The following is a 24,170-nucleotide window of genomic DNA, read 5'->3' as shown; positions in this document are numbered from 1 at the left end:
CTTCGAGAGTACTAGCCTGTTTGTCCAATGAAGGACACGAGCTGAGGATAGCGGTTCCCATGGTCTGAGGATAGGTTATCGCTCATCAACGTGGCGAATCGACCATAATCCTGCAATATGGGTTGGTTGGATGAGTCTCGCCCAACTTCAAACCATGTGGTATCCTCATCCGATTGGAATTCGAGTTCGTGCTCTGTCGCCGAGCGGGTGGGCTCCAGGATCTCCCGCAATCTCTGGACAACTTGGGGATTGGACTTCTCGTGCGGTCGACCATCCCAACCGACGGCGCCCGGCTCGTGAAGCTCCCATTCGGACCAGCAATCATCACAAAATGCTAGATTGTTGCACTGAATACAGGTGAAAAGCTTCTTGGTCGTAGCGCGACACTTGTGGCAGATTGCCGAGCGTGCTTTGCGAGCTGTGTCTGTCATGGTGCCTAGTGCGCTGCAGTCTCCAAGGACTGAATGGCCTTGTCGAAGGAAACAAAGAAGAATGAGAGGCCCGGATTGACATAAAGAGGGAACTCAGGAACATCCCTTCCGCAACCTCGAGACTTGAAGTAAGGCTGTGAGGCAACCGGCCGCGGGCATTCTCGCGCCTGCTGCAATATTGCAGCCACCAGTGCCTCTGGGTCAGCAAAAGAGGGCTAAAACTAGACTGATTGGAAGCCGTGAGGCTTTCTTGTCTTGGATGCTGAAAGCGTTACCCAATAGTGTTGAGCTGATAGACTCAGCCCACCATCTTTCAGAGTTGTGGCGTCTTCAGCAGGAGTGGTTCGAACTTCGAACCCTCGTCGGCGCGTCACTACAGTATGCATGTAAGATTCAGCTCGTGCGGAAACCCAGCCTGATGTTCATCTCTTGGTAATCAAGTTCAAATCTGGCGTTCTGGAAATTGTTATGAACTCTCCCTTCCGTACCAATTCGTACACATTGGAATGACGTAACGAGCCCAATTGCTTAGTCGTATGTCCGCGGCCTTGCTGTTACCTTCAGCCACACCGATTGAATACCGATTGAATACCGAGTTACACGGAATATAAAGGGCTGAAGATCGACACTCACAGCTCACATTCTATGTACGTGCACTAAGAAATGAACACGAGCGTTTCGTAGCTGTACCCAGACATGAGAACTATCCTACTCTGCGAAAGTGGATATACACAGCTGTACTTGCTCACGCCAACGAATGCACGTACGTTTGGAGGGGATTGACTTGATTTGAAAGGTAATTCGCCGGAGATCTTCAATTGTTTCCTGAATTAAAGGGGTACCTCGCAGCTTCATTTATTGACCTACTTACCTACATGTACTGGTAAGAGGAAAGCTCTTTGTACGTACCTTCATCACCAATCCGTGCCGTGATGCCTTGAATAGCGTGAGTGTGTTTCCCCCTATGTGCCATCTGCAAAAAGCCTTTTGCATATCATTGAAGACCCTTCAGAGCTAAATTCATCCTTCTGGAAAACTCCAGGTAGCGGTCCCAGTCCGTTCCTTGGTCGCTACCGATCGGCAGTGAGGATCCAACGAAGCTACCGACCCCAGCTCCGCCCAGAGATTCTTCAATCTCCCAGTATTTCCCGCCGTCGATGAAAATAACCTCTCCATTTCTGTTGTTGTCATTCATGAGTAAAGCAGCCGATAGAGCCACATGTTCAGGCGTATTCAGAGCGAGTCCCGTGAGAGACACCATCTCCTCGTTGACAATACCGGACTTAGTCCAGTTTGGAGCGAGAGAATTGAGTCTGATGGGAACAGGGAGCTCTTCTAGATGCGGAATAAGACTGCGCATAAGACCAAGCACAGCATGCTTAGACGTGGCTAGTGTGATTCGTTGTATCAGTATTGCGAACGAAATTGGAAGTATTCTCGAGTCAACATTATCCTTGTTGCAAGGCAAACGAAGATGTTGCCTGGCCGCAGAGGTAAGATCATGAAGAGAATGACACTTACTATAATCAACAGCTTTGAATCTTGACCAAGAGCTGACAGATGCAGTGAGAACAATGCTGCCTCCGGTCTCCTGTTTGCGCATGTGGTGAACAGCGAGCTTGACTGTTGAAATGACGCTAAAAAGGTTCGTCTCGACGCAACTCAGGTCTGGTGCCTTCAACTCTCCATCAGTAGGATCGATCTCGTCGTCGATAAACCGGGTCCGGGCTCCAACTCCTAATACCACCGTTGTCAGCCCTCGTGTTCATACAGAATCTTTCTTTGTCTTGCCCTCAATCCACCGGGTTCAATGAAGCTTCTGGCTAGATTGCAGTAGCAGCGGCTTCAATGACTTCACAGTTAAGTGGTCATGGCAATTTCAAGGACAAGCTAAAGATATCTCCAGGTGGGCATGTTTACCGGCATTCGCGAAGACAGCGTCAATGCGACCTTCTCGCTCTGCGGTTCGCGCAAAAACGCCACGAAGAGCTTGCCAATCGCAAACATTGCACGGCTCGAAGGTTAGACGAGACTCCACTGGAGACGGATCGCCAGGCTCCGAAGCTTTGGGAAGACTTAGATCGACATTGGTAACTCGCGCACCCAGAGAGAGAAGAAGGTTGACCGTTCCCAGGCCGATACCCGAGGATCCGCCTGATGATTGCTTGGTCAGCATGTATCTTCCTCAAACAGATGCTGATATGATAATTCGAGTCTTTGGCTGGTTGCACCATCATGTAGTTCAACCTCAGAAAAGAATACAAGACAGTCGCGAGGTGTGCATACCTGTCACTAAGACAACCTTGTCTTTGAGACCGACGAGGTCTTTTTCGTTGATCTCGAAGCGCGACATTGATCCGATATAACGTTGAGTTGGTCAGCTTTATTTCGGTCAATTAGTCTTCTGTGGTAGATGGTTTGGTGTTTTGTATGTCCTCAGACCTCGCTTCATATCACTGCCTTGGGCGTTTTATTCAAATGCACCTGATATCATTGCGCTTAAAGAACTCCGTCGGCGAATATGGGAAGACCGGATGATTGTCACAGAAACCTTGTTTCATCCCGTCCGCGGCCTGCCGAGGTGCCTGTCCACCCCGCACACCCCGCTTCCTCGAGATCTCGCCACTGAATCCAGGGACTAAGTAGCTGTCAATAATAAAATTGAGTTTGTAACCACTATCATTGGTGGGCAAGAATGCTACGATGTTTTCCGAAGCGGGTGGTGGCAGAATCACCGGACCCTTTGGGCCTTCGGGGAGATTGGAATGCAGGAGATAACAACCACTTGCCCTCTCGTCTCTTCATCACTTCCAGCTTTGATACGTTCCTACAAATTTGTAGATTGCTTCTATATCTTCTGGTTCAAGATACCAGACGTAAGGGTACATGTAGACTTCTGACTTCGTTGTTCAAGCTGGAAGATCAATAGGCTCAGATTGGAAGGAACCTGCAAACCATACCAGAGGACGACGCTGGAATCGTACTCTTTGGGTTCAGACATTAAGAAGTAGTTTCTATGCTTAAGGTTGCCAGAAAAAAATCAAGTTTGGTCTGTATAATATTAATGTTGGCTGCTGAAGCCTTCAAGCGTGCGCTCCTCGTCTAACAGCACTAGGTGGCACAAGGGAAATGATTTTCATACGAATAAAGCTAGATTCGCTTATCCTTTTGCTATGTGCGTGCCGCTACCAAGGACATTGCCGTTGCTATCCTTCACCTTGCACGTGTTGGGCGCGCCACCAAGGTCTGACTTGCAGTATAAGACTTGTCCAGTGTCCCAGCAGTCGCCCTCGATGGTGAACGTACGGCCGTCGCCAGTGTTTTAACAGGGAGAGTGATCGTTGGGGTAAGCTTGAACGTAGACAGCCTCACCGGCGTCGTTGATGATGGCAAAGCCGGTGTAGCCGCCATTGGTGCCAGATCCGCTGGGGTCACCAATAGCGCCGTAGGCGCCGGATGACCAGACAACTCGAAGGTGCTCGGCGTACGCAGATGTTAAGATGCCCAAGATTCCGAAGAACACGAAACGGACGGAGGAACACGTGATGTCCATCTTTGGTAATATCGTTCAAAGATGTGACACTGTCTTAATGTCAAAGCTAGTGTGAAGTTGGCGCCGTTGGGTCTTGAGACGTCTCTTTTCCGAGGAGATTTGAACTGTGATGTGGTCGTTGTAATTGTTCCATTTCCGTGGTCTTGATACGAGATGTTTATACTAGTCTTTATTGTCTCATGAGGTACATATGGACATCATAACCTCCAATTTCCTAGGCATCCTCAATCCGCAATAGTCTGATGTGATAGCATCCAAACTTTTGACCAAGTCGTGTATCGCATCTTGGTTCATATGTGTAAAATTAGTAGTCCAAACTATTTTGTATCCACTCAAGGATTGTCTTCCTCGCAGAAGGTGAGAATAATCATTTCTCTTGCTAACCCTTGGGGGCCGAATTTGGAGCAAGTTGGTCGTTTATCCTCCGATTTCTCAGGCTTTGGCACGGATATAGTCATTGGCTCAACTCAATAAGGTTGCTTAAAACGGGTTCAGCATAGATTTACCGAAGCCTAGCTGAAGCCTTGCTAATGCTAGCTCCACAACTTCCCACTTCTTAACACTTCATGGTGTAGATCATCTTAAATACTGCTCAGCTGAGAGGCCGAAGATGGGTTGGCGAAGCCCCCCATTCAATCGATCGACACCGGCACAAGTCTCACCCTAGACAAAGTTGAAGTCCGACAAAATGCGTATGGCGCACTGCCGGATGTTAACATTCGGTGCAGTTTCAGGCTTTGGCTTTAGACTGAGGTCAGTTTCCGCTCGCATTTTGAACATCGCCGTCTCTACGAGTCCGCGCCCATTGACGCTATCGGCAGCTATTACTACGATTATTTTACTTGTTCCAACCATTGGTTCCGAACCCTCTACAGGAAGTTTGGATGAGAGACGCACTCATGCTCTACTCTATTGAGATTATTTTCAGACAGGCTGGGAAATAATTCCCGTCACAGAGACATTGAAAGCGTAAGATCTCTACAGGGTAGTTACTTGGGAATCTACTTAAAGTGCCTTGTTTTCGCTCGTTTGGTGAATGGATGCCATTGAATCTCCAAACGGGAGAATATCGAGACTGGGGTTCGGACACGGGTCATAGTCTCCTCATGTTTCTGGGAGTCTAATTAGTTCACCACCAATCTTTGCACAAATCGAATTGAGGGAGTGGAACTCATGAAGCGCCTGGCTTTGATTAAATTCCGGGTTTGAGGTTCCAGATTCTCTCTTTCTCGACCTGAGTTCCGAACACATTACACTCACAAGCAATCACTTTCCCATCTACTTCTCCCCGTGTTCACTGAGATAGCTGCGTGAAGCTATGTCATAGCTTGAGCAGTTAGGTGACAACAGATCATGAAGATACGATAGACGAGGAAAAATTGACTAAAGTTTGAGGCCTCCATTATCCCCTTAGGTGATCAAATACAAAAGAAATCGATTACTTCGTCACAATGGCTACGAACGGCACGATGCATGTCGTTGAGAGCCCATTGGAACTAACGGCGTCGTTTTCGCCAAACTAGGTACCTTACCTTACACATGATAATTAGAAGAGCTTTATCTTAACACCTCTCATTCTAACTTCCTGCTTCCTCAATGTTGGGAACAACTATGGCGAAAGTAGATAATTGCAGTTGCTGTTCGGACAACTGCATTGTCTACTTGAATCCCTCACAGTAAGTCTATCCTTGAGCGTCCATTCGTATATGTTCGATTTTGTGCGACCAGGTTTCCAGTGAAGCACAAGGCACTCATCCGAAAGTCAATCGCCTACAAGAAGGTAGCCGCATGCTGAGCAAGGATGTGCAGTAGTTTGTAAAGTAACAGCTTATAGTGCTTTTTCGTACAACGTTCTGCCAGAACTGATATTAATTGCCAAGCCTTTCCACAAAACTCCATTCGACGGATGAGTGTTGGAAGAGCCTTCCTCACAGTGTTGAAGATTCTCGTACTCGGATCCGAACTACCTAGCTGGGTGATTACTAATTCGGGCTCCTTTGCTTGTCCGACACAGTCCCACGCACATACTTGGTCTATAGGGGTAAGTTTAAACTCCCTACCAGGTAGCGTGGGTCTGGCCAGGGTAGAGCAGTGACTCTCAATGGCCAAATTTGTGTTCGACGTGCACAAGAATCTCGAAAGTAATGCTGCTGATGTAATCTCGAAAAGCACGGGCGAAGATACCTGACAAGGGGGTTAAACTTTGGCCTGATACCGTAGTACGACGTTGTTTGGTCGTACACCTCAACCGACAGCTGAACTCTATCATGGCAGGGCCCAAGCGAGGCCCCAATCAAGCATGTCTAAGCTCATGACTAACACATCCGGACTCTAACACTGACCCGTCCGGTCCGTCTTGTCGCCTTTGCTCCACCTCGACTCCGCGGAATTCGGGACGTTCGATCGAATGAGAGGAGGCGGATAGCCCCGGTGGTGATGCACAAGCGGGACGGGTGCTGATCAACTGCATGCCGGGTGGGAAAAAGTTCCACTCATGATGGCACGGAACCTCGAAACTTTACACTACACAGACAGGCCTTGCCCAATCCCGGTGCGGGGATGCTATCAATGCCGTGTCTTTGGTGTGTTGGTGCCCCAGTCACCTCAAGTTTATAATGTCGTCGACCTGTTCATCTCTTTACTGTGGGAGGCAAAGCATCACCGTACCTATCCAACCCTCATTCACCATGGCCCATGCATTCGGAAACCTGCCCAACGGAGTCGTAAAGATTCCGGAGAAGTTCACCCTCAATGTGCCAGACCAGAGCGTGGATGAGTTCCTGCAGCTACTCAAGCTATCAAAGATCGGACCGGAGACATGGTACAACAAACAAGAAGACGGCCAATTCGGCGTATCTCGCAAATGGCTCATTGACGCCAAAGAAGCCTGGTTGAACTTTGACTGGCGCAAACAAGAGGCTCGCATCAACTCCGTACCTAACTTCAAAGCTAAAGTCGAGGATGCGGATCTTGGAACGTTGGACATCCACTTCGCCGCGCTGTTCTCCAACAAGAAGGACGCAACACCAGTTATCTTCATGCATGGCTGGCCCGGATCTTTCCTCGAGTTCTTCCCCATGATCGATTTGCTCGTGAGCAAGTACACCCCGGATACGCTGCCGTACCATGTCATCGTGCCGTCTCTCCCGGGCTATGGACTCTCTGCTAGCTCGATTCCGCTTGAGAAAGAGACTCAACAGGAGGCTGTCGCGCGCAGTCTGCATCAACTGATGCTTGACCTTGGGTTCGGCAGCGGGTACGCTGCCCAAGGCGGTGATGTGGGAAGTTTCATGGCTAGAATCATGTCTGGCTACAAGGAGTGCAAAGCATTCCACTGTGAGTAAAACTAGCAATATCGAGCGAAGCCTAGGGTAAGGTATTGACAATGATATAGTGAACATGTTGATGCCTTCACCCGAGGATGCTGCTGGCGGCACCGATGGATTGACGCCTCAAGAACTTGAACAGACTGGGAGGATGTTGAAATGGCGCTCAACTGGAATGTCATATGCCCTAGAGCATGGTCTCCGACCAGCAACCATCGGCTTGGTATTGTCAGCGAGTCCACTGGCGTTATTGGCTTGGTATGATGTCCTTCCTTTCTCGTCTGATATCTTAGACTTACAGAAAATCTGCAGGATTGGCGAAAAGTACATCGAGTGGGTGGACTCGCGTTACCCGCTTCAGCTGGAGACCATCCTCGAGCTCGTGAGCCTGTACTGGTACACGGACACGTTCCCAAGGAGTATCTACCCGTATCGGCCATTGGCCAAGGCCATGTCTAGTGAAGGCGGTGGCACAACGATTCCTACTTCGAAGGAAACGCCGTTGGGATACTCGTGCTTCCCAGCCGAGATTGGCCTGATGCCAAAGGCGTGGGCAGAAAAGTCATTCCCCAATCTCACGCAGTATCGCACGCATGAGAAGGTAAGATATGAAAAGTTCTGTGTTAATGGAGCGACACTGACTGTGTGATCAGGGAGGACATTTTGCGGCGCTTGAGCAGCCAGCATTGTTGCTGCAAGATGTGGAGGATTTTCTGGCTTCTCTCAAAGCCGCTTCCAAGCTCTGACGTAAACCTGAAGGACATCGAAACACATTTGGTACATCTAGTCATAAATTCGTAAACACCGTGAAAACTACTAAGTACTCAATCATCTGTCCACTTTCTTCCGTGCACCATCCTGCACTTGAAGTCTTGCCTGTGGCTTGCTCTTCAATTCGATGTCCTTTCTACTGCTAGCTGGAGCGTCGTGGCTCACTTTGCATGTACATTGACCACATCGACTTGAGGTTGCTTTTGGTTCTTGATAGGGTCGTGGAATTCCGACGGACGGAAGTCTTGGACATAAGTAACTTCTCCGTTCGTCCTTGAAACGGGGCTGTATCTCTTTTTCCGTTGCCAAAACCTGTGATAGTCAACCTTGTTAGCGTTGCTCAATCTCTCGGGGCCCCGAAAGTTCAAGTAGGGGCTGGAGCTTGCTGGCGACTTACATGCAGGCACCGACGATAACAGCCATGGCAAGCACACCGGCACCGATGCTGACACCAACAATTGTCTTCTTATTGACACCACCAACATCGCCATCGAGCACGGCAGGAGGGTTTGTGCTGGTGGCGGATGCACTTGGGCTCGGCGTGAACTCCTTCGGAGCACCACTGCTAGAAATCAACGACTGCGCATTCGATCCGAAGCTGACTACGTCTTGGACAACAGCCTTCGTTGCCACCGGGAAGACCGCTTCAACCCCTGATGCGACGGCCGTGATCAATGTCTCTGTAGCGACAAACTTTCGCAGAGTCTGAAGTTGCGGCGGACAGTTGATCAAGCCAATAGTTACGCATTCTATACCAGTATACGTCACCTTCTTACTCAGCGTCGTCGTGGTAAGCTCCTCTTGACGCTTCTCCTTATCAGTCGCACTGGCAGAGACACTGGTCGCTGTTGTAGTCGGAACACGCGTGCCGGCACAAGCGTCTCCGAGCGTGGTGTAGAATAGTGGAATCTGGGTGTTTGGTACCGGACCCCAGATGCGGTCACCGATCTGGACCGAAGCGCCGGCCGCAGCACCAAGTGCAAACTGGTACGCGTTGACGGCTCGCAAGACGCAACCGTTCTCGTCTGGAGTCGACAGGGCCGTGACGTTGGTGCTCAACTCAGCAATATTTGCAAATACGCTGACCTCTATCCCGGCTGAGGCACCTGGGACCTTGATAGTGTTGTTGAAGAGTTCAATTTCCTTGCTGTCGACAGGAGACGAGATCTCGATGCCGGCACTGAAGCCTGCGCGGAGGATGGCCTTGAGCTCTACGCCGGCGCTCTCAATGATGACGGGGAGGAATTCGAATCGACCACCCTTGCTAAAGTCATTGGATCAGCGACGGGGTGATTAATGTGAAACAAGGAGAAACTCACAAGTTGACACTGGAAACATTCTTCGAAAAGAGTGCGATATTAAAGCCGACTTCATCGTCCATCCGAAGGTGGAAGCCGCTACTCATCTGAAGCTCACTCTCAACACTCAAGATTAGGTCGATGGAAAACACAACGCCCAGAAGCAAGTCGTCTCCAATCTTTGAGCCTAGGGGTGTAGTTGATGTGTAGAGGTTGAGCGTGTACGACAAGCCAGCTGACAGGGTGGTATCAAGCTGCATGTAAATCTCCAAATCTTCAAACCCAAAGCCTAGGCTCGCCTCAGGGATTGGAAGCACATCGAGGTCAAATGTAATGTTCAATGGTGGAAAATCAAAGTCATTAGCATCTAGGCCGTCAGACAAGTTATTAACCACTCCGGAAACGTAGTTCTTTGCGTAAGCGGTGATGTTGTCAAAAGTCTCTTCAAACTCGTTTCCAATGTCAGTTGCGACCTTCGTTGTGTTGAAAGTGCCGTCGATCGTGAGGTGAGCACTGGCTTTGCCTTTGATGTAGCACTTGGTGCACACTACTTCAATGCCCGCACTCGCTGTAACGTTGGCACCAGCCTCAGCCTCTTGCTCACTATGGTTGAGACTGTTAGTGTGGTGCACCCGATGAGTTGCTTGCTTGAAGTGTAATTACTTACTACTTGAAGAGGATTGCATTGTCAAACCCAGTGTCAAGTGAAGTACTGTTACTGAACTTGGTTTCTCTTCCCTCAAGCCTCGCGCTGGAGAGATACCGTCGGATGGCTAGCAGTGTGTTGGAAGCTGTCTTGCCAGGGTTGCTTCGCACCACCAGACCTACCGGGGCTGCATGTTGGCTAGCGGCAACAAGCCAACAGACAGCAAGTGTCCAAAAAAGAATTGGTGTGAGTTGTGGCAACATTGTGTACACTTCACTGGGTTCTGACAGTGAGAGGCCGAAGAGGGGAGTTTACTTGTTTCTCGAGGTCGAACTCCATCGAGAAGGCGTGGAAATGATGCTTAATTTGACTATTTTGCCATCCCTGGTCTTATGGTTTGATGTGCAAAGGGGTACATACTCCCGACAGAGCTTCACGAGCCTGATTCCCAAGACGTGAAGTTTGTTGGTTCAACCCATGCAGTTCGCCGGTCGGCGCAGTAGCAGAACCCCGGCTTGATTCATGTCTCGGCCGGACGCAGGGGGGCAACTTGGTGCTGCGATGGCTGCATGACTGGGGTCACAATCTCCTTGGACATTCCAGAATGTCACAGCCTTCTTCCAGGCGGAGACGGGTTGCAGCCAATATTGGGTTAATCACAGCTAACTTCTAGTCGGCGACTCATCGTCTTCGCAAGGCGTGGAGCGATGGGCAAGATTATAACAAGCTGACAATCGAAGCTAGGGCGCCAACGAGAACATAAGATGCTCCTGGTATTGGCATTCCTGTGAAGAATCTAGAGCTATCGTTCTATTGAAGAAAAAGACCCTCGTAGGGACGTCAGATTTGAAACGTGAGGTGATGATAGGCAACAGTATCTCGAGTCAGGTTGGTTCGTCGCATCCTGCATGTCGTGACCACACTATTTTGTGTTCGACAAGGCTAAGAAGAGTGGCTTGCTGCACTAAAACCGCATGAGGGGCACACCACGGTAGCACCCCCACTGGCCACATGGGATCACTGCAGGAGCATTCAGCCGAATCTTTTTATAACCTTTCTCAACACCATCACCGATGCCAAATTGGAGGGAACAAGACATCAAAAACGCGGAAAAAGACGTGTCCACGCAAAGCCGCCAAAGCCTGGGGCATCCCCTACACCACCCTCTACCACCGGCTCACGCCCGGCAGGAAGACATGCAGAGAGGCCAAGCAGGCGTACCAACGACTCAGCGTATCCCAGGAGAGGTCTCTGGCTGCCTGGGCATTTCGCAGGCGGAGCTGGGATTCCCCGTCACCCGTCCTCAGATCAAGGAGTTTGTGTTGAAGGTGCTCGCCGCGCAGGGTGACACTCACGGGCTGCAAGTGGTGGATTGAGCTCTTTTTGGGACGGTATCCTACTATCACGGTGAAGTCACTGAGGAACGATGGGAATAGGTATAAGAAGGGAAAGGTAGCAGAGACACAGGAAACGGGAGAGGCAGAGGCCGGAGCAGGGATAGAAGCTAGAGCAGCGGCACAGGATGGGGCAGGGGAAGGAGCTGGAATAGTGACAGAGCTTGGAGAAACGACAGAAGCTGGAGGGGTGACGGGAAGTCAGGCAGAGGTGGAGGATGAACCAGTGGTAGAAGCTGGAGCAGGGACAGACGTCGAGGCCGAGGCCGAGGTGGATGAAGTGGACATGGAGACCCCAGCCGGCCAGAATAACAACGAAGACATGGAGACGTGGGAGCCGTGACGGCCCCCACGTTGTGTTGGTTGTTTGATTGTAGCCTACTGCAACGATCGCTTCGCATCTTAAGGGTCGCACGTATGCAGCTCCATGTTTCAGGCACGTTTATTGCAGGTTTGGTGGTGGCTCATGAGTCGCGACCAACGCGACCAACTGCATGGGAAGCGGGCTGTGATTATCGGTGTTGGAACAGCATTTGGTTTTCGCACGAAGTTGTCTTGATCTTGCCAGCAACGGGGTCAATGATTTACTGACTGATAGCAAAATAGCCATTTTAACTTCATTGGCTCTAAATGCTGGGCTTCTAAATAAAGGCTTGTACAGATATCATGATGCAGCAACAGCTTTCGAGTTGCTCGGGAGGTCGAACACCTTGCCAGGATTCATAATCCATCTAACAAATAGTCAGCATGGCGCAAGCGTAGCGTTCGGACCGTCAATAGACTTACTTTGGATCCACTGCCTGCTTCAAGGTCCTCATGAAATCAATAGCATCAACGCCGAGCTCATCAACAAGACAATCTTTCTTCCCGATGCCGATGGCATGTTCTCCCTACAGATAGAGTCAGCAGGGCAGTTACCAAATCTTTCATCGTCGCAGAGAAAGATTACTCACTGAGACAGTACCCTCCATCTCCAATGCTCTGCCCATCATATCATGAACACACTTGGCAACCGAAGCCCGCTGCTCCTCGTTCTTCGGGTCATACATGACCGCCTGGTGGAAATTGCCGTCTCCAACATGTCCAATGACGCTCGCAAAGAGACCGAGCTTTCCAGAGTCTTCTTTCGACAATGCTGTAGGCCGTTTTTCATTAGCGGATGTGTCTCGAGACTAAGTACAAAACGTTGGCAGATTTTCCAAGGCTTACTGATTATCTCGGCCAATCTCGAGATCGGCACAGCCACATCTGTAGACCAGAGAGAGTACCCCTCTGGCTTGATCGACGTCATTGTCCAAAGGGCTTCCTTTCTCGCGGCCCATAGATCGGCTTCTTCCTGCTTGTTTCTGGCAAAGAAGACCTTGCGGGGCTTAGACGGCTGCACAATCTCTTTGACCCTAGCAACATCCCCCTTGATACCATCGGTGGTCCCGGCGAACCTAAACAACCAAAGTCAGCACTAGTAGAAGAAGATAGAGCATAAAGTGACAGCTCACTTCAAAAACAACGTCGGACTCTCATCCCACGCAGTCTTCCTAACAGCCTCACTCCCATGCCGATTAATTACCTCCATCTGCACCTCATCCAAAAACTCCAACGCCCCAAGCGGCACCCCGCTCCGAATCAACCCCGTCGCCGCCCTCGCCGCCTCCTCAATCGTTCCAAACGACACCACGGCGACACTCGTATCCGCCGGCGCGACAGCCAGCTTCACAGTCGCCTCCGTCACGATCCCCAACGTGCCCTCGGCGCCAACAAACAGGCTCGTAAGGTTATACCCGGCCGAGTTCTTGCGCGGCCGCCGACGCGTCTTAATGATGCGCCCATCGGCGAGGACGACGGTCAGGTTGACGACCCAGTCCTTCATCGTGCCGTAGCGGAAGGCGTTTGTGCCGCTACAGTTTGTTGAGACCATGCCGCCGATGAAGGCTGTGGGGGAAGGGTCAAGCGGGAGGAAGAGGCCTGAGGATTGAATCTTTTTGTTGAGGGTTACCCAGTTTATGCCTGGTTGGACAACGACGTCCATGCTGGGTTTGTGTTAGGACTGGCGGACTCCGTGGTAGAAGGAGGAGGGAAAGTACTCGTCAGGATGGAAAGCAATGATCTTGTCCATGTGCACAAAGTCAATGCAGATTCCGCTGTACGGCGATGAGAAGCTTCCCTCGACGGAAGATCCAGCGCCGAAAGGCACTAGGACTGGTCAGAACTCTGATGATAGTTGCGATAGCTCCAACAACGGAATACTGTGTGACCCCAGATTTGAAGAGGCAACTTACCCATAGGCACATTGTACTTGTTGCAAATCTTGGCTATCTGCGAAACATCCTCAGTGGTCTTGGGGTAGACGATAGCCACAGGGCGACCGCTTGAGTTGGAGGTAGACCAGTCAGAGTGGCCATGCACCTCAATCTCATCTTCATCGAAGCTGACCGCCCCTTCATCCAGAGCGTTGGAGATCTCCCGAGCCGCCTTTGAAACCTTTCAGAAAAAATATCCTCGCCGTTTGTGGATCTAGAATTTACAGTACCTTTACCATTTCCTTCCGGCTCGCGAAATTCACATGGGATAGCTTCGCTTGTCCCTCGGCGGCCGGTCCCGAGGTGCTAGATCGGCCGATGAGGTATCCGGCAAAGAGCGGGATGGCGCCGAGAACCAAGAGTTGAAGAGGTATGAGTTTACCGCTTCTCTTGGATTGTGGCCCTGTGTGAGCTGATCGGAAGAACTTGGCTCTTGATGAACTGGTTCCTGGACCAATCGACCGGAATGGCGCGCGTCTAGCGGTGCCGCTCGTCAGAGCGCGACAGCGAGTGAGTCCGCGGAACGCCATTGATTCGACTTGTTATGCTCTGGTGTGTTTTCTTGAGTTGACTGAAGGATGTTGTGGTCAGTCAAATGCCCCGTTGATGAGCCGCGATACGGTCCACCCTCAGGACAGGTTAGGGGGCTCAGATGACGCGTTCTCCCGGACAACTCAAGCAGGAGACCCTCAGATACGAGCAAATTGCAAAATCTAGAAAATGAAAACACATGTATATGAAGGCTTGTCAATTGATTGATGGTATCGAGTCGCAAGACAGCGACGTTGATGGCCGCGCGCAACGAGTGCCGGAACTACCAAGGGTGGAATCTCCCTCCCCTAGCCCCGGAAACCGGACGAGGATTGGGCCGAGGCAAGCCGCGCGTGCTCATAGCGAGAGCCAGCCATTCAGAGTAGCTCAACGTCTATACGACGTTATCGACCAGTTCTTGTCTATCCGAGGCTTCTTCTCTCATAAACTAAGCGTGACACGTCAAAATTTTTATCTTTGTGAGGGAATGAAGAAGTGTCCGAGCTACAGCATAACATCAGTACTCATACTACCTCAACTGGGATAAAAATCCGTCGCCAATTCGCTCCAATGAGACGCCGAGGTCATCACGAATAAGTCAGCCAGAATCTCATCAACGGCAGTGACTCACTCACAACCTCACTCACCATCCTATACTCTCTCACCTCACCACGAATCTCACACATTTTACTCCCATAACTCAAAGCGATCATTAATCTCAAACCTCAAAATGCCGCCCTCAACCCCCCTAATCCTCCCAAAATCCCACCCCTCTCCGACCAAATTCCAAGCCCTCCTTGACCGCTACAAATCCCTCCGCCTCTCATCCCTCCTCCTCTTCCCATCCTGGTTCGGCTCAACCCACGCCCGCGAAGTCGCCTTTCCCCCAGAGAAATGGGTTTCCCGCCTCACGAACCCCGGCGCGACAACAATAATCATCTACGAGGATGCGGCCTCATCACCGTCTCCCACCGATGAATCCCCTTCCACCCCCTTAGACAAGGCTCTCATCGCAGAATGGCTAGCAACACTAACAATCACCGGCCCCCTCGACTCAGAAACCCTCTCAGCCTCCCTCCTAGACTTTGGTCCACCGCACCAATCCTCACCAGACGTCCCCATATCTCAATACGTCATAAACGGCATGTTCGTAACACCCTCGGCACGAGGAAAACAACTCGGCACCAAGCTACTCGAATTCGCCAAAGCCCATGTCGCTTCAGAAATAGCAACTACTCGCGCAGAAGGGAAGGGGAAGGAGAGGGCACGGATATCACTCATCGTGGACTACGACAATGAACCCGCCCGTAAGACGTATGCGAGGTGCGGATTCGACATTGTTCGTCGGTATTGGTTTAATGATTACCGTGAGGGAAGGGAACCGAGGACCGAGGCGGCGATTATGACGGTTGACCTTTGATAATCGTTGCATGCGGACCAAAAAGCCCAAATAACTTGCCGTTAGACAGCAATTAATAGCATTCGCTTGGAAAGCAAAAAGGTCGCTGCCGATGACTATAGACGGAGGCAGAGAGCATTACTGTAGATAGATGCACGTCATGTCACAAATTCACTTTATCAGAGGCATTGTGTTTGGTAAGCATCATATTGTTTTTGTACTAGTTCATCAATCCCTGACTTGCCGGAAATCTACCAGTCCGTCGCACCTCTCGGTTACCCACGAGATCCAGATACCTCATTATCATGTCCAAAACAACATCCTCAATAGAGACCCTCGGCAATAGCCAAAACCTTCTGAGCCTTCTCTTCGCCCAACTCCCCCTCGAGCCAAGCAACCGCCTTCTCCTCCAGCATCTCCCAGCTGTCCCGCTCCTCTGGAAGGACCTTGCGCAGGTAGGCAACGACTGCAGAGGTAGATATGACTCCCTCGTCATCAATACCAAGCGAGCGCAGAGCGTTCTTCACCACCTCCAAAGTAGTGCCAATGATGTTGAAGATTTCCTTCGAAGAGTCCCAACTACCGTTGAAGTTCTGGAGCGATACTATGGCAGAGAACGGATCAGTAGGTGATGAGAAGTTGTCGTATCCCGGTAGCACAATGTTGGGAGAATCTTGGCCCTTTTTGAACTTTTTCTTCTTCATCGACAGGTCAAGAGTAGACTTCACAACAGGAGCAGCGGCTGAAGGAGTCTCATTTTCCCAATCATCATCAGGATCTTCACCAGGGAGGGGCATGCTTGCAGCTTCAGACATCTCCCGGTAGTATTGATCCAGCAGAGCGGCATCAACCTGGGCCGTGGGAGGGGCCAGCGCGGCAGCTTGGACGATGGGAGGCTCTCCGCTGTCAGACCATTGGGGAGCTGCGCTTGAGCTGCCAAAGAGACCTCCAACTTGTGGAACGGAGGATGTAGACTCGTCACTGGCAGACCGATGAGAAGCGCTACCAAACAGACCTCCAGTCGGGGGCACGGACGAGACAGAATTGGCAGCCATGGTTTGACCAAACAAACCTCCACCAGATCCGATTCCACCAAAGAGAGATCCTCCAGCTTGCCTTGTACTGGCTGGGGATGCGCCGAATGCATTAGTGGTAGAAGAGCGTGAGCCAAACGGGCTGGTGGAAGCTGGATTGGGTGGCGCAGAAGCCGTGGGATGTCCGAACAAGCCCCCGCCAGATCCACCAAAGAGTCCAGATCCTCCAGCGGTCGGGGCAGCACCAAAGGCACCAGTGACAGACGAACTTGCACCAAAGAGGCCACCGGCAGCTGAGGTAGACGACGGGGCAGGGGCTACAGGGTGGCCGAATAAGGATCCAGGGGGCTGGTGGAAGGCCGTAGGCGCTGTCGGGCGTTGCTGTTGCTGGGGAGTGGAAGAACCTAATCCGCCGAACAACGAACCGCCGGTAGGTGGTGGAAATGGGTTTGAGGAAGCCGTTGAGGTTGACCTACCGAACTCTGATGCGCGTGTTGATGATGGGGAAGCGGCGCCGAATAACAGTGATGAGTTTTGACCATCATCAGGAGCTCGGGACCGTGATCGGGAAACCATGCCTCCCCGACCACCTAATCTAGGATCTGGCCCCCTCTGGGGATTAGAGAACAGATTCTGTGCTCCAGGTTTGGTCTGCTCTGGGTTGACCTGCTCTGTATTGGCGGCGGGGATGTTTGGAGTGTCGTTCTGCTCAACAGCAACAAAGGAGCACCATTTGCTTCCTACCTGGAACTGGACGCCAAGTCGGACGGCCTCTCGCTCAACCATGCTGGGGAAACGGCCGGGATTCTGCGCTTCTAGAAGGTTGCCATCTTTACCCTTGGCGTGATAGATCCAGCCACGGCCTTCTTCCAGTTCCTTAACAGCCTTGCGAGCGGCGAGCTGATGAATCGTCTCGGCCTTATCGTCAAGCAGGGTGATGGGGATTTGGAGCTCCAAGGGACCCTGGGATGAGGTGCCGCGCAGGACCAGAGCCTCCGGAGTCTTGGATCTCAGCTCTCTGTCGGGAGAAAGCAAGAGATAGACAGTAGTGCGGCTGAAAGGGAAAAGAGGCGGGATCTGGAAGGGAGCTTGGAGGATCTTGGGAGGCTTGACTGTCGGAATGTGTGAGTACCGCTCCAGGCCCGAGCCGTCGCCTTGAGCTTGGGCATCCTCCATGTCAACATCGTCGTCTGCACTGGTGTCAAAGAGGGAAATCGGCTTGGCGGGATTTCCGGGTTCTTTGCCATCGGCTGTCTTCTCGCGAGCCGCATCTTCGGGTTCAATGATATCAAAGTCATCTTCAGGCTCCGTCTCAGACTCGGCATCGGCATATTTGACCTCGAGGGTATAGTCATTGATATGGGGAGTGAGAGCTCCCTTGAGCATGCGGACGACTTTGCCAGACATTTTCTCTCCCTCGGAGACAGATTGCGAGAAGCCATTGCCAGCTCGAGCGAGGCCTTCAATGAGAGAGTGGCTGACACCGCTGCCGACACCGAGGGTAAAGAGACGAATGGCGCCCTTGGATTCACTAACCATTCTGTTCACCATGCCGAAGAGGCGATCTTGGTCCCAAACCTCGCCGTCGGTGAGGACGAAAGCCTCAAGATCAAGATCGATGTGGCGTCGCTTGAAAGTTGACTCGATGGGGTTATAGATCTGGGTGCCTCCGTAGTTGGCGGAAAAGGTGTCAATGTGTCGCATAGCAGTTTCCATGGTGTTCTGGTCATATGTGACGGACTTTGGGAACAAGAAGTCATGCCTGGAGCCAAAGCTACAGATGTTGAACATGGAACCGACAGGTAGAGATTTCATAAAGACTCTAAGAGCATTCTTGAGATCTTGCATTTTGTTTCCTTCCATAGAACCAGAGCGATCACAGATAAAGACAACTTCGGGCTTGGTGGCGGCAATCTTGAACTTGGGCACAAGGGTGGCCATGAGGGCCTGCTGATGAGGGATGGCGGGGTGCGTCTCGAGAACAGCAACGGGGTTGGAGGTGTTTGTCGCGATGACCTGGACAATGAAGTCGCGTTCCAGTTGAGCAGTGCCTAGAGAGAGTGTGGCACTCGCAAGCTGGAGAGATGGTGTAGCGTTGGCGCGCATAGTGGACGTTGAGCCGATAGAGACAGAAATGGGATGTGAAGGCGACTGGATCGACTTGATGAAGCTTCCAGCCGGCACTTGGGCATCAACTACTATGCGAATACCGTCCTCTGCAGAGACATTGGCGGGCTTGGCCAGTAACTCGCCGGGAAAAGCGCCATATCGCGGGGCAATAGCAGTGGGAATGGTGAACCTGATGCCGTCAACTTCGGCATCGTGCTTCAACTCGCCGAGGTATTCAATCTCGACGGCAATCTGGGCGCCAGCGGGCACGTTGCCAATGGTGGTGGTGAAGACATCGCTCGCATCAGGGAGTTGCTCCAAGAGACCAGCAGTTTGGCCCTTGGAAACAGCTTGGTTGTATGTCTTGCGAGCAGCAGTCTTCTCTTGGACAACGCCACGAATGACACGATCGTTGTTGATGGTGCAGGTAAAAGCAACTACGGACACGCCGTCATAGAGGGGAAAGGTGTAGCGAAGCTCGGGGATGGGTGCCGTCGATGAGGGGTTGACAAAATTTTGGGTGAGAGTTGTCCGAGATGTCGATGCAATGATGCGAGCGTGCACCGACTGTGAAAGTGTGGGAAGATATTGCCGCGCATGTTTCTGATGCCGATGCGGGTCGATGTAGTAGAGACCGCAAACGTGTTGATATGTAGGCTGGACCCCAAACAGACCGGGTCCGCCACCGGGGCGGGGTTGACCGAAGAGCATGACGGGATTAGGTACGTCGGGTCGATTTGATGTGGGATGATGAAAAAGACTCATCGGGATGGCGAAGTGGCCGTGAGTAGCAGAAGATTGAGTTGTTTTCTGCTAGCTGTTGGGAACGTCCCGTCTGGTGTTGTTGACTGAGATACCCCTGGGATGTGTCGTCGTATACCAGGAACGTCTGGATGAATATCCGCAAAAGGATAGGCGGTGATGAAGCTTGGTGTAAAGTTGAGATGGTTGGGAGTGAGAAGAGAAGAACACACAGAGACTTGAGAACCTGAGGATTCTTATATGCATCCATCACCAAAGGCAGGACCGGTCGTTGGCGGCCGCTCCTTCTCGGTCGTTCGTCAAGCGTCACTTAGCGCTGCCAAAGTACCAAAGGCAATTGCAGGCAACAGCCCCCTACCACAAAGAGCCAATCATCGCTCGCTTTGAGACAGGACGAAAGAATCTGATTGGCCGAGGTGATCAGCTCGAAAGCTGCCTTTGGTAAGCAGTTTTGACGCTAGCAGGGGAAGACCGAGACGTACAGGGGCATTCACTGACGTACAGGGGTGTAATCGCCCCATAATCGGCTGCCATCCCCAATTTTGTCCGCCAGAACGTTGTGCGCCGCTGCGTATTCCGCCCCAAGGCTGACTTTCCACCACCACGCAAAGCCAATCAGACCTCTTCTCTGCCACCTGCTTTGTAATGCGCCCTCTCGCATTTTGCTCTTTCAACTTCATCTCTCCCTCTTTCGTCAATATTTCCCTCATTCTCGACTTTTGATTCGTCAATGGCTTCGTCTGGCTGCCCAGGCTCCCAGTTAAGCATAAACTGATGTGGTTGCCTGACAGGTGAATCAAAGGATGACTCATCCAGCGCAGTAATGCGTCTTGCAGCTTGCCCTTGGTGCTCAACAACGCAGCCAAGCAAGAAATGACGCTGCTCGAGACTCTTGGTATCTTCTTTCAAGCACAATCAACCCCCATTGACTCTTGTTGACTCATCTTATACTAGGTATCATTATCATTACAGCAAATCCCGAGGTTTTATCCGCCAAACCCTAGAATATGTCTCTCCAACTCTCCAAAATCCCCCAGATCTTGACCAGTCAGGGCTAGATCCTGGTTGTGGTAGATCGAGTTCCAATTATACGCATCTTCGGGCAACAAATCAGCCATCCCTTCCGCTTGCTCAAACGCCTGTGCATCCTCGACTCCTGGGGCGGGCTGCATCCAAAGATACGAGATATCGTTCCACAAACTCGAGTCCAGCAGACTCCGCGATCCCAGTTGGCTCGCCCTGCTACTCCCCGATGGCGTCAGGCCCCCTCTCTCGACCGAACCCCGCATCGTCATATCTCTGAAGCTCTGCTGACGTGCTCTAGCATCCTCACCGGCACCTTTATCCTCTGACGACGTAGACACCGCCATCGTTGCGGGCGACTGCTGCCCACCGCTGGGCCCTGACCCTGTAGCCACTGGGGGATGCGAACGAAACTCGCTTGGGCTGTTCTTGGGAATGTCCAGAAACGTCGACAGATGGTCTCGCATTCGCCTGACTTCTCGAGCTCGCTGGAGCGCGAACTCATTGCCGCGGCCTACCAGGTAATCGAGTATCTCTAGTGCCTCTGATAATCCTGGGCTGGGTGCCAATTTCTGGCTCTCCTCGCAGGTCGAGTCGATCGTCATCGTCAGGATCATGATGAAAGCAGCCGAAAAGATGGCGTCGAGATCGAAGAAGCCAAAGGTTGCTACAACGTGGTCATCCGTCAGTCAAGATCCCAGAAGAGGATTCATGGGTCGGGAATCGCTTCGACGTACTTAGGATGTTCCTCTTCCGTAACAGCATCAGGACCTCCAACAGTCGACGGGCTGCTTCTGAACACGTTCGACTCAATCTCCCAAGTGGTGAGGACCCCAAGCTTAGACTTCCTCCACTTTCCTCGTCAAAGATCAGTTTCGAGACGTGGAGCATCACAGGCCGTATCGTCAAGAGAATCGCCTCCACGAGTCATTAGCGATGTCAAGGCACAATGCTGCAGAAATAACCTACCTGATATAGCATCATGTGGAGATACGCCGACGTTCTCAAAGAGACGTCTCCTTCCATGGATGGCATATCAGACAGCTTGGACGAGAACTCGCCCGGGATCTCCTTGGCAATCCAGTATAACGACTGGACAATTTCCTGCACGTTTGGAACGAACGTCTCTTCCGGGTGGTTCCCTGGTCCATAAATCGCTGATAGAGTTAGCTCCAACCGTCTGCTTCGAACACGACAGCCATCTTACTTGATAGGATTCTTCCGGTAACCTTTGCGATTTTAATATTGGTTCGCAGAGGAAGCGCCGGTGGGAAACCTGGGGAGTCTGTCGGCATATCGATTTCGATAACATCATCCAGAATCCCGGCAGGGTTGCCAGTTGCTGCCGCCAGTCGTCTACACACCGCGTCAGCTCATCCTCCATCGATTCCTCGGCGCCTCGTTCCTCACCTCTCTTGCATATACACAGTCCACCAGAGACGGTTCAAATGCACCTTCTCCGACTGTAACAAATGTTGCGTCCCCGACTTGCGATGATACCCATGCGTTGTCGCCAGTCGAAGGGCTGAGCTGATCTACGCAGCTTAGTATCCTCATAACAATACCAAGAAGACAGGGACAACTTACATAAAGATATGCCTCCTCTTTCCGATTCGCATTCTGCAAATACACCGCCGCCAAAGCGTGAATCTCGATCCCCAGTTTGCCCAGCCCGTACAGCTCGCTCAGGCTCGGCAACCGAGCCTGCACGTGTGCAAACATGCTCGCCCCAGGAACCGGCAAGCCCCCGCCCTTCTCCTCCCCGTCGAAGCCGCCCGAGAACAGCTTTCCAATGGCAAAAACAAGTAGCATCTCTAGATACCACGGCATCTGCGCCTGTGATATAGCCTGTGATGTATCACCCAGGTTCGCGTAGAAGAAGGCGAGGCGGTCCGAGAACTCGCGCGTGTCGATGTGGTGCTGCGTATACCCGATGAAGAAGGTCATGCTCTCGAAGAGACGGCGGGCTTCGTCTTCCGAGGGCAGGGAGATGCCTCCAACGCCGGCGGGGCCATCGTCGAGGGGCTTTAGGGTCGTCGTTTGGGAGAGGGAGCGGGCGGGTGGTTGCATTGGTTCTCGGCGGCCTAGACGCGGATGCTCCAAGAGGTTTTGCAGTCGTGAGCCAAAGGTGTGGCTTGAGCTCAGCGACGAGTCGGCCGCGATGGCTGGTGAAGTTTCGTTAGCACACGAACCAAGGCTATATGCGATGCGAAGCAGCGGACTCACCGGAGCCAGGAGATGATGCAACGTGGTTGTTACCATGGCCTCCAGATGTTGGATTGGTTGGCGTAGGTGACGTGAGTTGATCTAGGGCTAATCCCAGAAGCGTCGAGGCAGCATTTACCTGCGTGGCGTTATCCGTGGGTGTCTGCGCCGTCGCCCTCGTCGGTGGCCGGTCTGGCGACGCTCCTTGAGTGGTCTGAACTCTGATAGTCTCACTGTCTCGAGCTACACCTCCGTCAATACTGCCAACTGGAAGGTATCGATACAGCGTCACTTACACAGCGTCGGTCCAAGACCGAACCCCTGGCCTTCATACCGCGCCAGCCTCTCCTGGAGATCTTGAATCCTCCTATGGAGATCCGTCAGCCCACAGAAGTGCATGTGCATGAACATACGCTACACTTTGGGTATCCATGAACTCACGTAACAGAATAGACCCGCTTCTTCCCCGGTTCGGGGAACTGACACTCCAGATCCCGCTTGCTGCAATACGTGCACGGCGCCTCGCCGGAGCACTTTACCTTCTTCCGTCTGCACGTAAGACATCTGCCGGATACCCCAATACGTCAGTGACCAACAATCGAACAACTTCATGCATGCATGCAAAGCCTGGAAAAACAGATGGAAACAATGGGTCTCGACGGTCCAGGCTCACGCAATGTGGTGCTCCCGAGGTGATCGAGACCGGGTGCGCGGACGGGCACGGGGATGAAAGGGGTCTCGGAGACTCACGCCGAAATGGTCTTGGCCGCTTCGCGACTTACGCCGTGTCTGCTGCTCATTGACAGGCGCCTCGGTGACGCATGGGATCCCAAATCCATGATTTTTTAATATTACAGATGAAACGTATTCAAGCAGCGCGGTTGATGATGTCTGACCGAATTGTGCCTGTCTATGGTTGTTGACCCCGAAGTCTTGGGGGCTGGATGTCGGGCAAGTGTGGTGAGGGGAGATACGCGGAGGTGGAGGGGAAGGGAGATAAGGGACGCTTCGCCGAACCTCGGAGCGGGGAGTGGCACGCCGGCGCTAAGGCTTATCGTCCTATCGCTGCCAACAATTGGCTTCCCTCTTCGTATCGATTCAAAGTTGATTTAGTCATGTTCTAGAGCTCATTCCAAATTCGATCTTCGAGATACAATACGAAGACGCAAATCATTTGGTCACTTTCTTACTTTTGGCGATTATGTCCTAAGCAATGGCTACTTATAGATCAAACCTAGGGGACTTCAAGTTGCAATGAACCTATCTCGACTCATCCGCTCGAACCAGCGGGATGGCAGAGCCCCCGTCAACATCGCCACACAGGGCAAGCCCTTTGCTGTCTTGAAAGCAAATCAAAGACGAACATTCACTCAGAGGATTGCGTTTTTACG

General features: G+C 51.8%; 10 protein-coding genes across 10 annotated transcripts; 3 read left to right on the top strand and 7 right to left on the bottom strand.

Moving 5' to 3' along the window:
- Positions 1 to 11: 11 nt before the first annotated feature.
- Positions 12 to 431, bottom strand: CTAM01_10333 (uncharacterized protein; the record flags this gene model as incomplete). Its single annotated transcript, XM_060526348.1, has 1 exon — positions 12 to 431. One exon carries the CDS (start codon positions 429 to 431, stop codon positions 12 to 14), a length of 420 nt encoding a protein of 139 aa, XP_060378944.1.
- Positions 432 to 1,425: 994 nt separating this feature from the next.
- On the bottom strand, positions 1,426 to 2,784 carry CTAM01_10332 (short-chain dehydrogenase; the record flags this gene model as incomplete). The annotated part of the gene is made up of 4 exons (XM_060526347.1): positions 1,426 to 1,820; positions 1,953 to 2,168; positions 2,352 to 2,585; positions 2,718 to 2,784. The coding sequence occupies 4 exons, from the start codon at positions 2,782 to 2,784 to the stop codon at positions 1,426 to 1,428; spliced, it is 912 nt and encodes a 303-aa protein (XP_060378943.1).
- Positions 2,785 to 3,591: 807 nt separating this feature from the next.
- Positions 3,592 to 3,984, bottom strand: CTAM01_10331 (uncharacterized protein; the record flags this gene model as incomplete). Its single annotated transcript, XM_060526346.1, has 2 exons — positions 3,592 to 3,677; positions 3,759 to 3,984. The coding sequence occupies 2 exons, from the start codon at positions 3,982 to 3,984 to the stop codon at positions 3,592 to 3,594; spliced, it is 312 nt and encodes a 103-aa protein (XP_060378942.1).
- Positions 3,985 to 6,671: 2,687 nt separating this feature from the next.
- CTAM01_10330 (epoxide hydrolase) lies at positions 6,672 to 8,056 on the top strand (the record flags this gene model as incomplete). Its single annotated transcript, XM_060526345.1, has 4 exons — positions 6,672 to 7,320; positions 7,379 to 7,568; positions 7,623 to 7,911; positions 7,964 to 8,056. The coding sequence occupies 4 exons, from the start codon at positions 6,672 to 6,674 to the stop codon at positions 8,054 to 8,056; spliced, it is 1,221 nt and encodes a 406-aa protein (XP_060378941.1).
- Positions 8,057 to 8,242: 186 nt separating this feature from the next.
- CTAM01_10329 (uncharacterized protein) lies at positions 8,243 to 10,288 on the bottom strand (the record flags this gene model as incomplete). The annotated part of the gene is made up of 4 exons (XM_060526344.1): positions 8,243 to 8,393; positions 8,479 to 9,345; positions 9,401 to 9,982; positions 10,047 to 10,288. 4 exons carry the CDS (start codon positions 10,286 to 10,288, stop codon positions 8,243 to 8,245), a joined length of 1,842 nt encoding a protein of 613 aa, XP_060378940.1.
- An 810-nt stretch (positions 10,289 to 11,098) lies between these two features.
- On the top strand, positions 11,099 to 11,762 carry CTAM01_10328 (uncharacterized protein; the record flags this gene model as incomplete). Its single annotated transcript, XM_060526343.1, has 2 exons — positions 11,099 to 11,340; positions 11,462 to 11,762. The coding sequence occupies 2 exons, from the start codon at positions 11,099 to 11,101 to the stop codon at positions 11,760 to 11,762; spliced, it is 543 nt and encodes a 180-aa protein (XP_060378939.1).
- A 321-nt stretch (positions 11,763 to 12,083) lies between these two features.
- Positions 12,084 to 14,246, bottom strand: CTAM01_10327 (glycolate oxidase; the record flags this gene model as incomplete). Its single annotated transcript, XM_060526342.1, has 8 exons — positions 12,084 to 12,150; positions 12,206 to 12,309; positions 12,373 to 12,554; positions 12,629 to 12,858; positions 12,916 to 13,446; positions 13,501 to 13,609; positions 13,696 to 13,888; positions 13,953 to 14,246. The coding sequence occupies 8 exons, from the start codon at positions 14,244 to 14,246 to the stop codon at positions 12,084 to 12,086; spliced, it is 1,710 nt and encodes a 569-aa protein (XP_060378938.1).
- Positions 14,247 to 14,977: 731 nt separating this feature from the next.
- On the top strand, positions 14,978 to 15,667 carry CTAM01_10326 (uncharacterized protein; the record flags this gene model as incomplete). The annotated part of the gene is made up of 1 exon (XM_060526341.1): positions 14,978 to 15,667. The coding sequence occupies one exon, from the start codon at positions 14,978 to 14,980 to the stop codon at positions 15,665 to 15,667; it is 690 nt and encodes a 229-aa protein (XP_060378937.1).
- Positions 15,668 to 15,969: 302 nt separating this feature from the next.
- On the bottom strand, positions 15,970 to 19,500 carry CTAM01_10325 (vault protein inter-alpha-trypsin; the record flags this gene model as incomplete). Its single annotated transcript, XM_060526340.1, has 1 exon — positions 15,970 to 19,500. One exon carries the CDS (start codon positions 19,498 to 19,500, stop codon positions 15,970 to 15,972), a length of 3,531 nt encoding a protein of 1,176 aa, XP_060378936.1.
- A 1,037-nt stretch (positions 19,501 to 20,537) lies between these two features.
- Positions 20,538 to 23,579, bottom strand: CTAM01_10324 (uncharacterized protein; the record flags this gene model as incomplete). Its single annotated transcript, XM_060526339.1, has 10 exons — positions 20,538 to 21,241; positions 21,312 to 21,492; positions 21,544 to 21,731; positions 21,782 to 21,930; positions 21,985 to 22,109; positions 22,162 to 22,739; positions 22,801 to 23,022; positions 23,076 to 23,146; positions 23,221 to 23,343; positions 23,530 to 23,579. 10 exons carry the CDS (start codon positions 23,577 to 23,579, stop codon positions 20,538 to 20,540), a joined length of 2,391 nt encoding a protein of 796 aa, XP_060378935.1.
- Positions 23,580 to 24,170: the final 591 nt, after the last annotated feature.

This window comes from Colletotrichum tamarilloi (genome assembly GCF_030869305.1).
Source record: "Colletotrichum tamarilloi strain Tom-12 chromosome Unknown Scaffold_47.1, whole genome shotgun sequence".
Taxonomy (NCBI): Eukaryota; Fungi; Ascomycota; class Sordariomycetes; order Glomerellales; family Glomerellaceae; genus Colletotrichum; species Colletotrichum tamarilloi.
The sequence above is the reverse complement of the archived record's forward strand: the minus strand, read 5'-3'. Positions and strand labels throughout refer to the sequence as shown.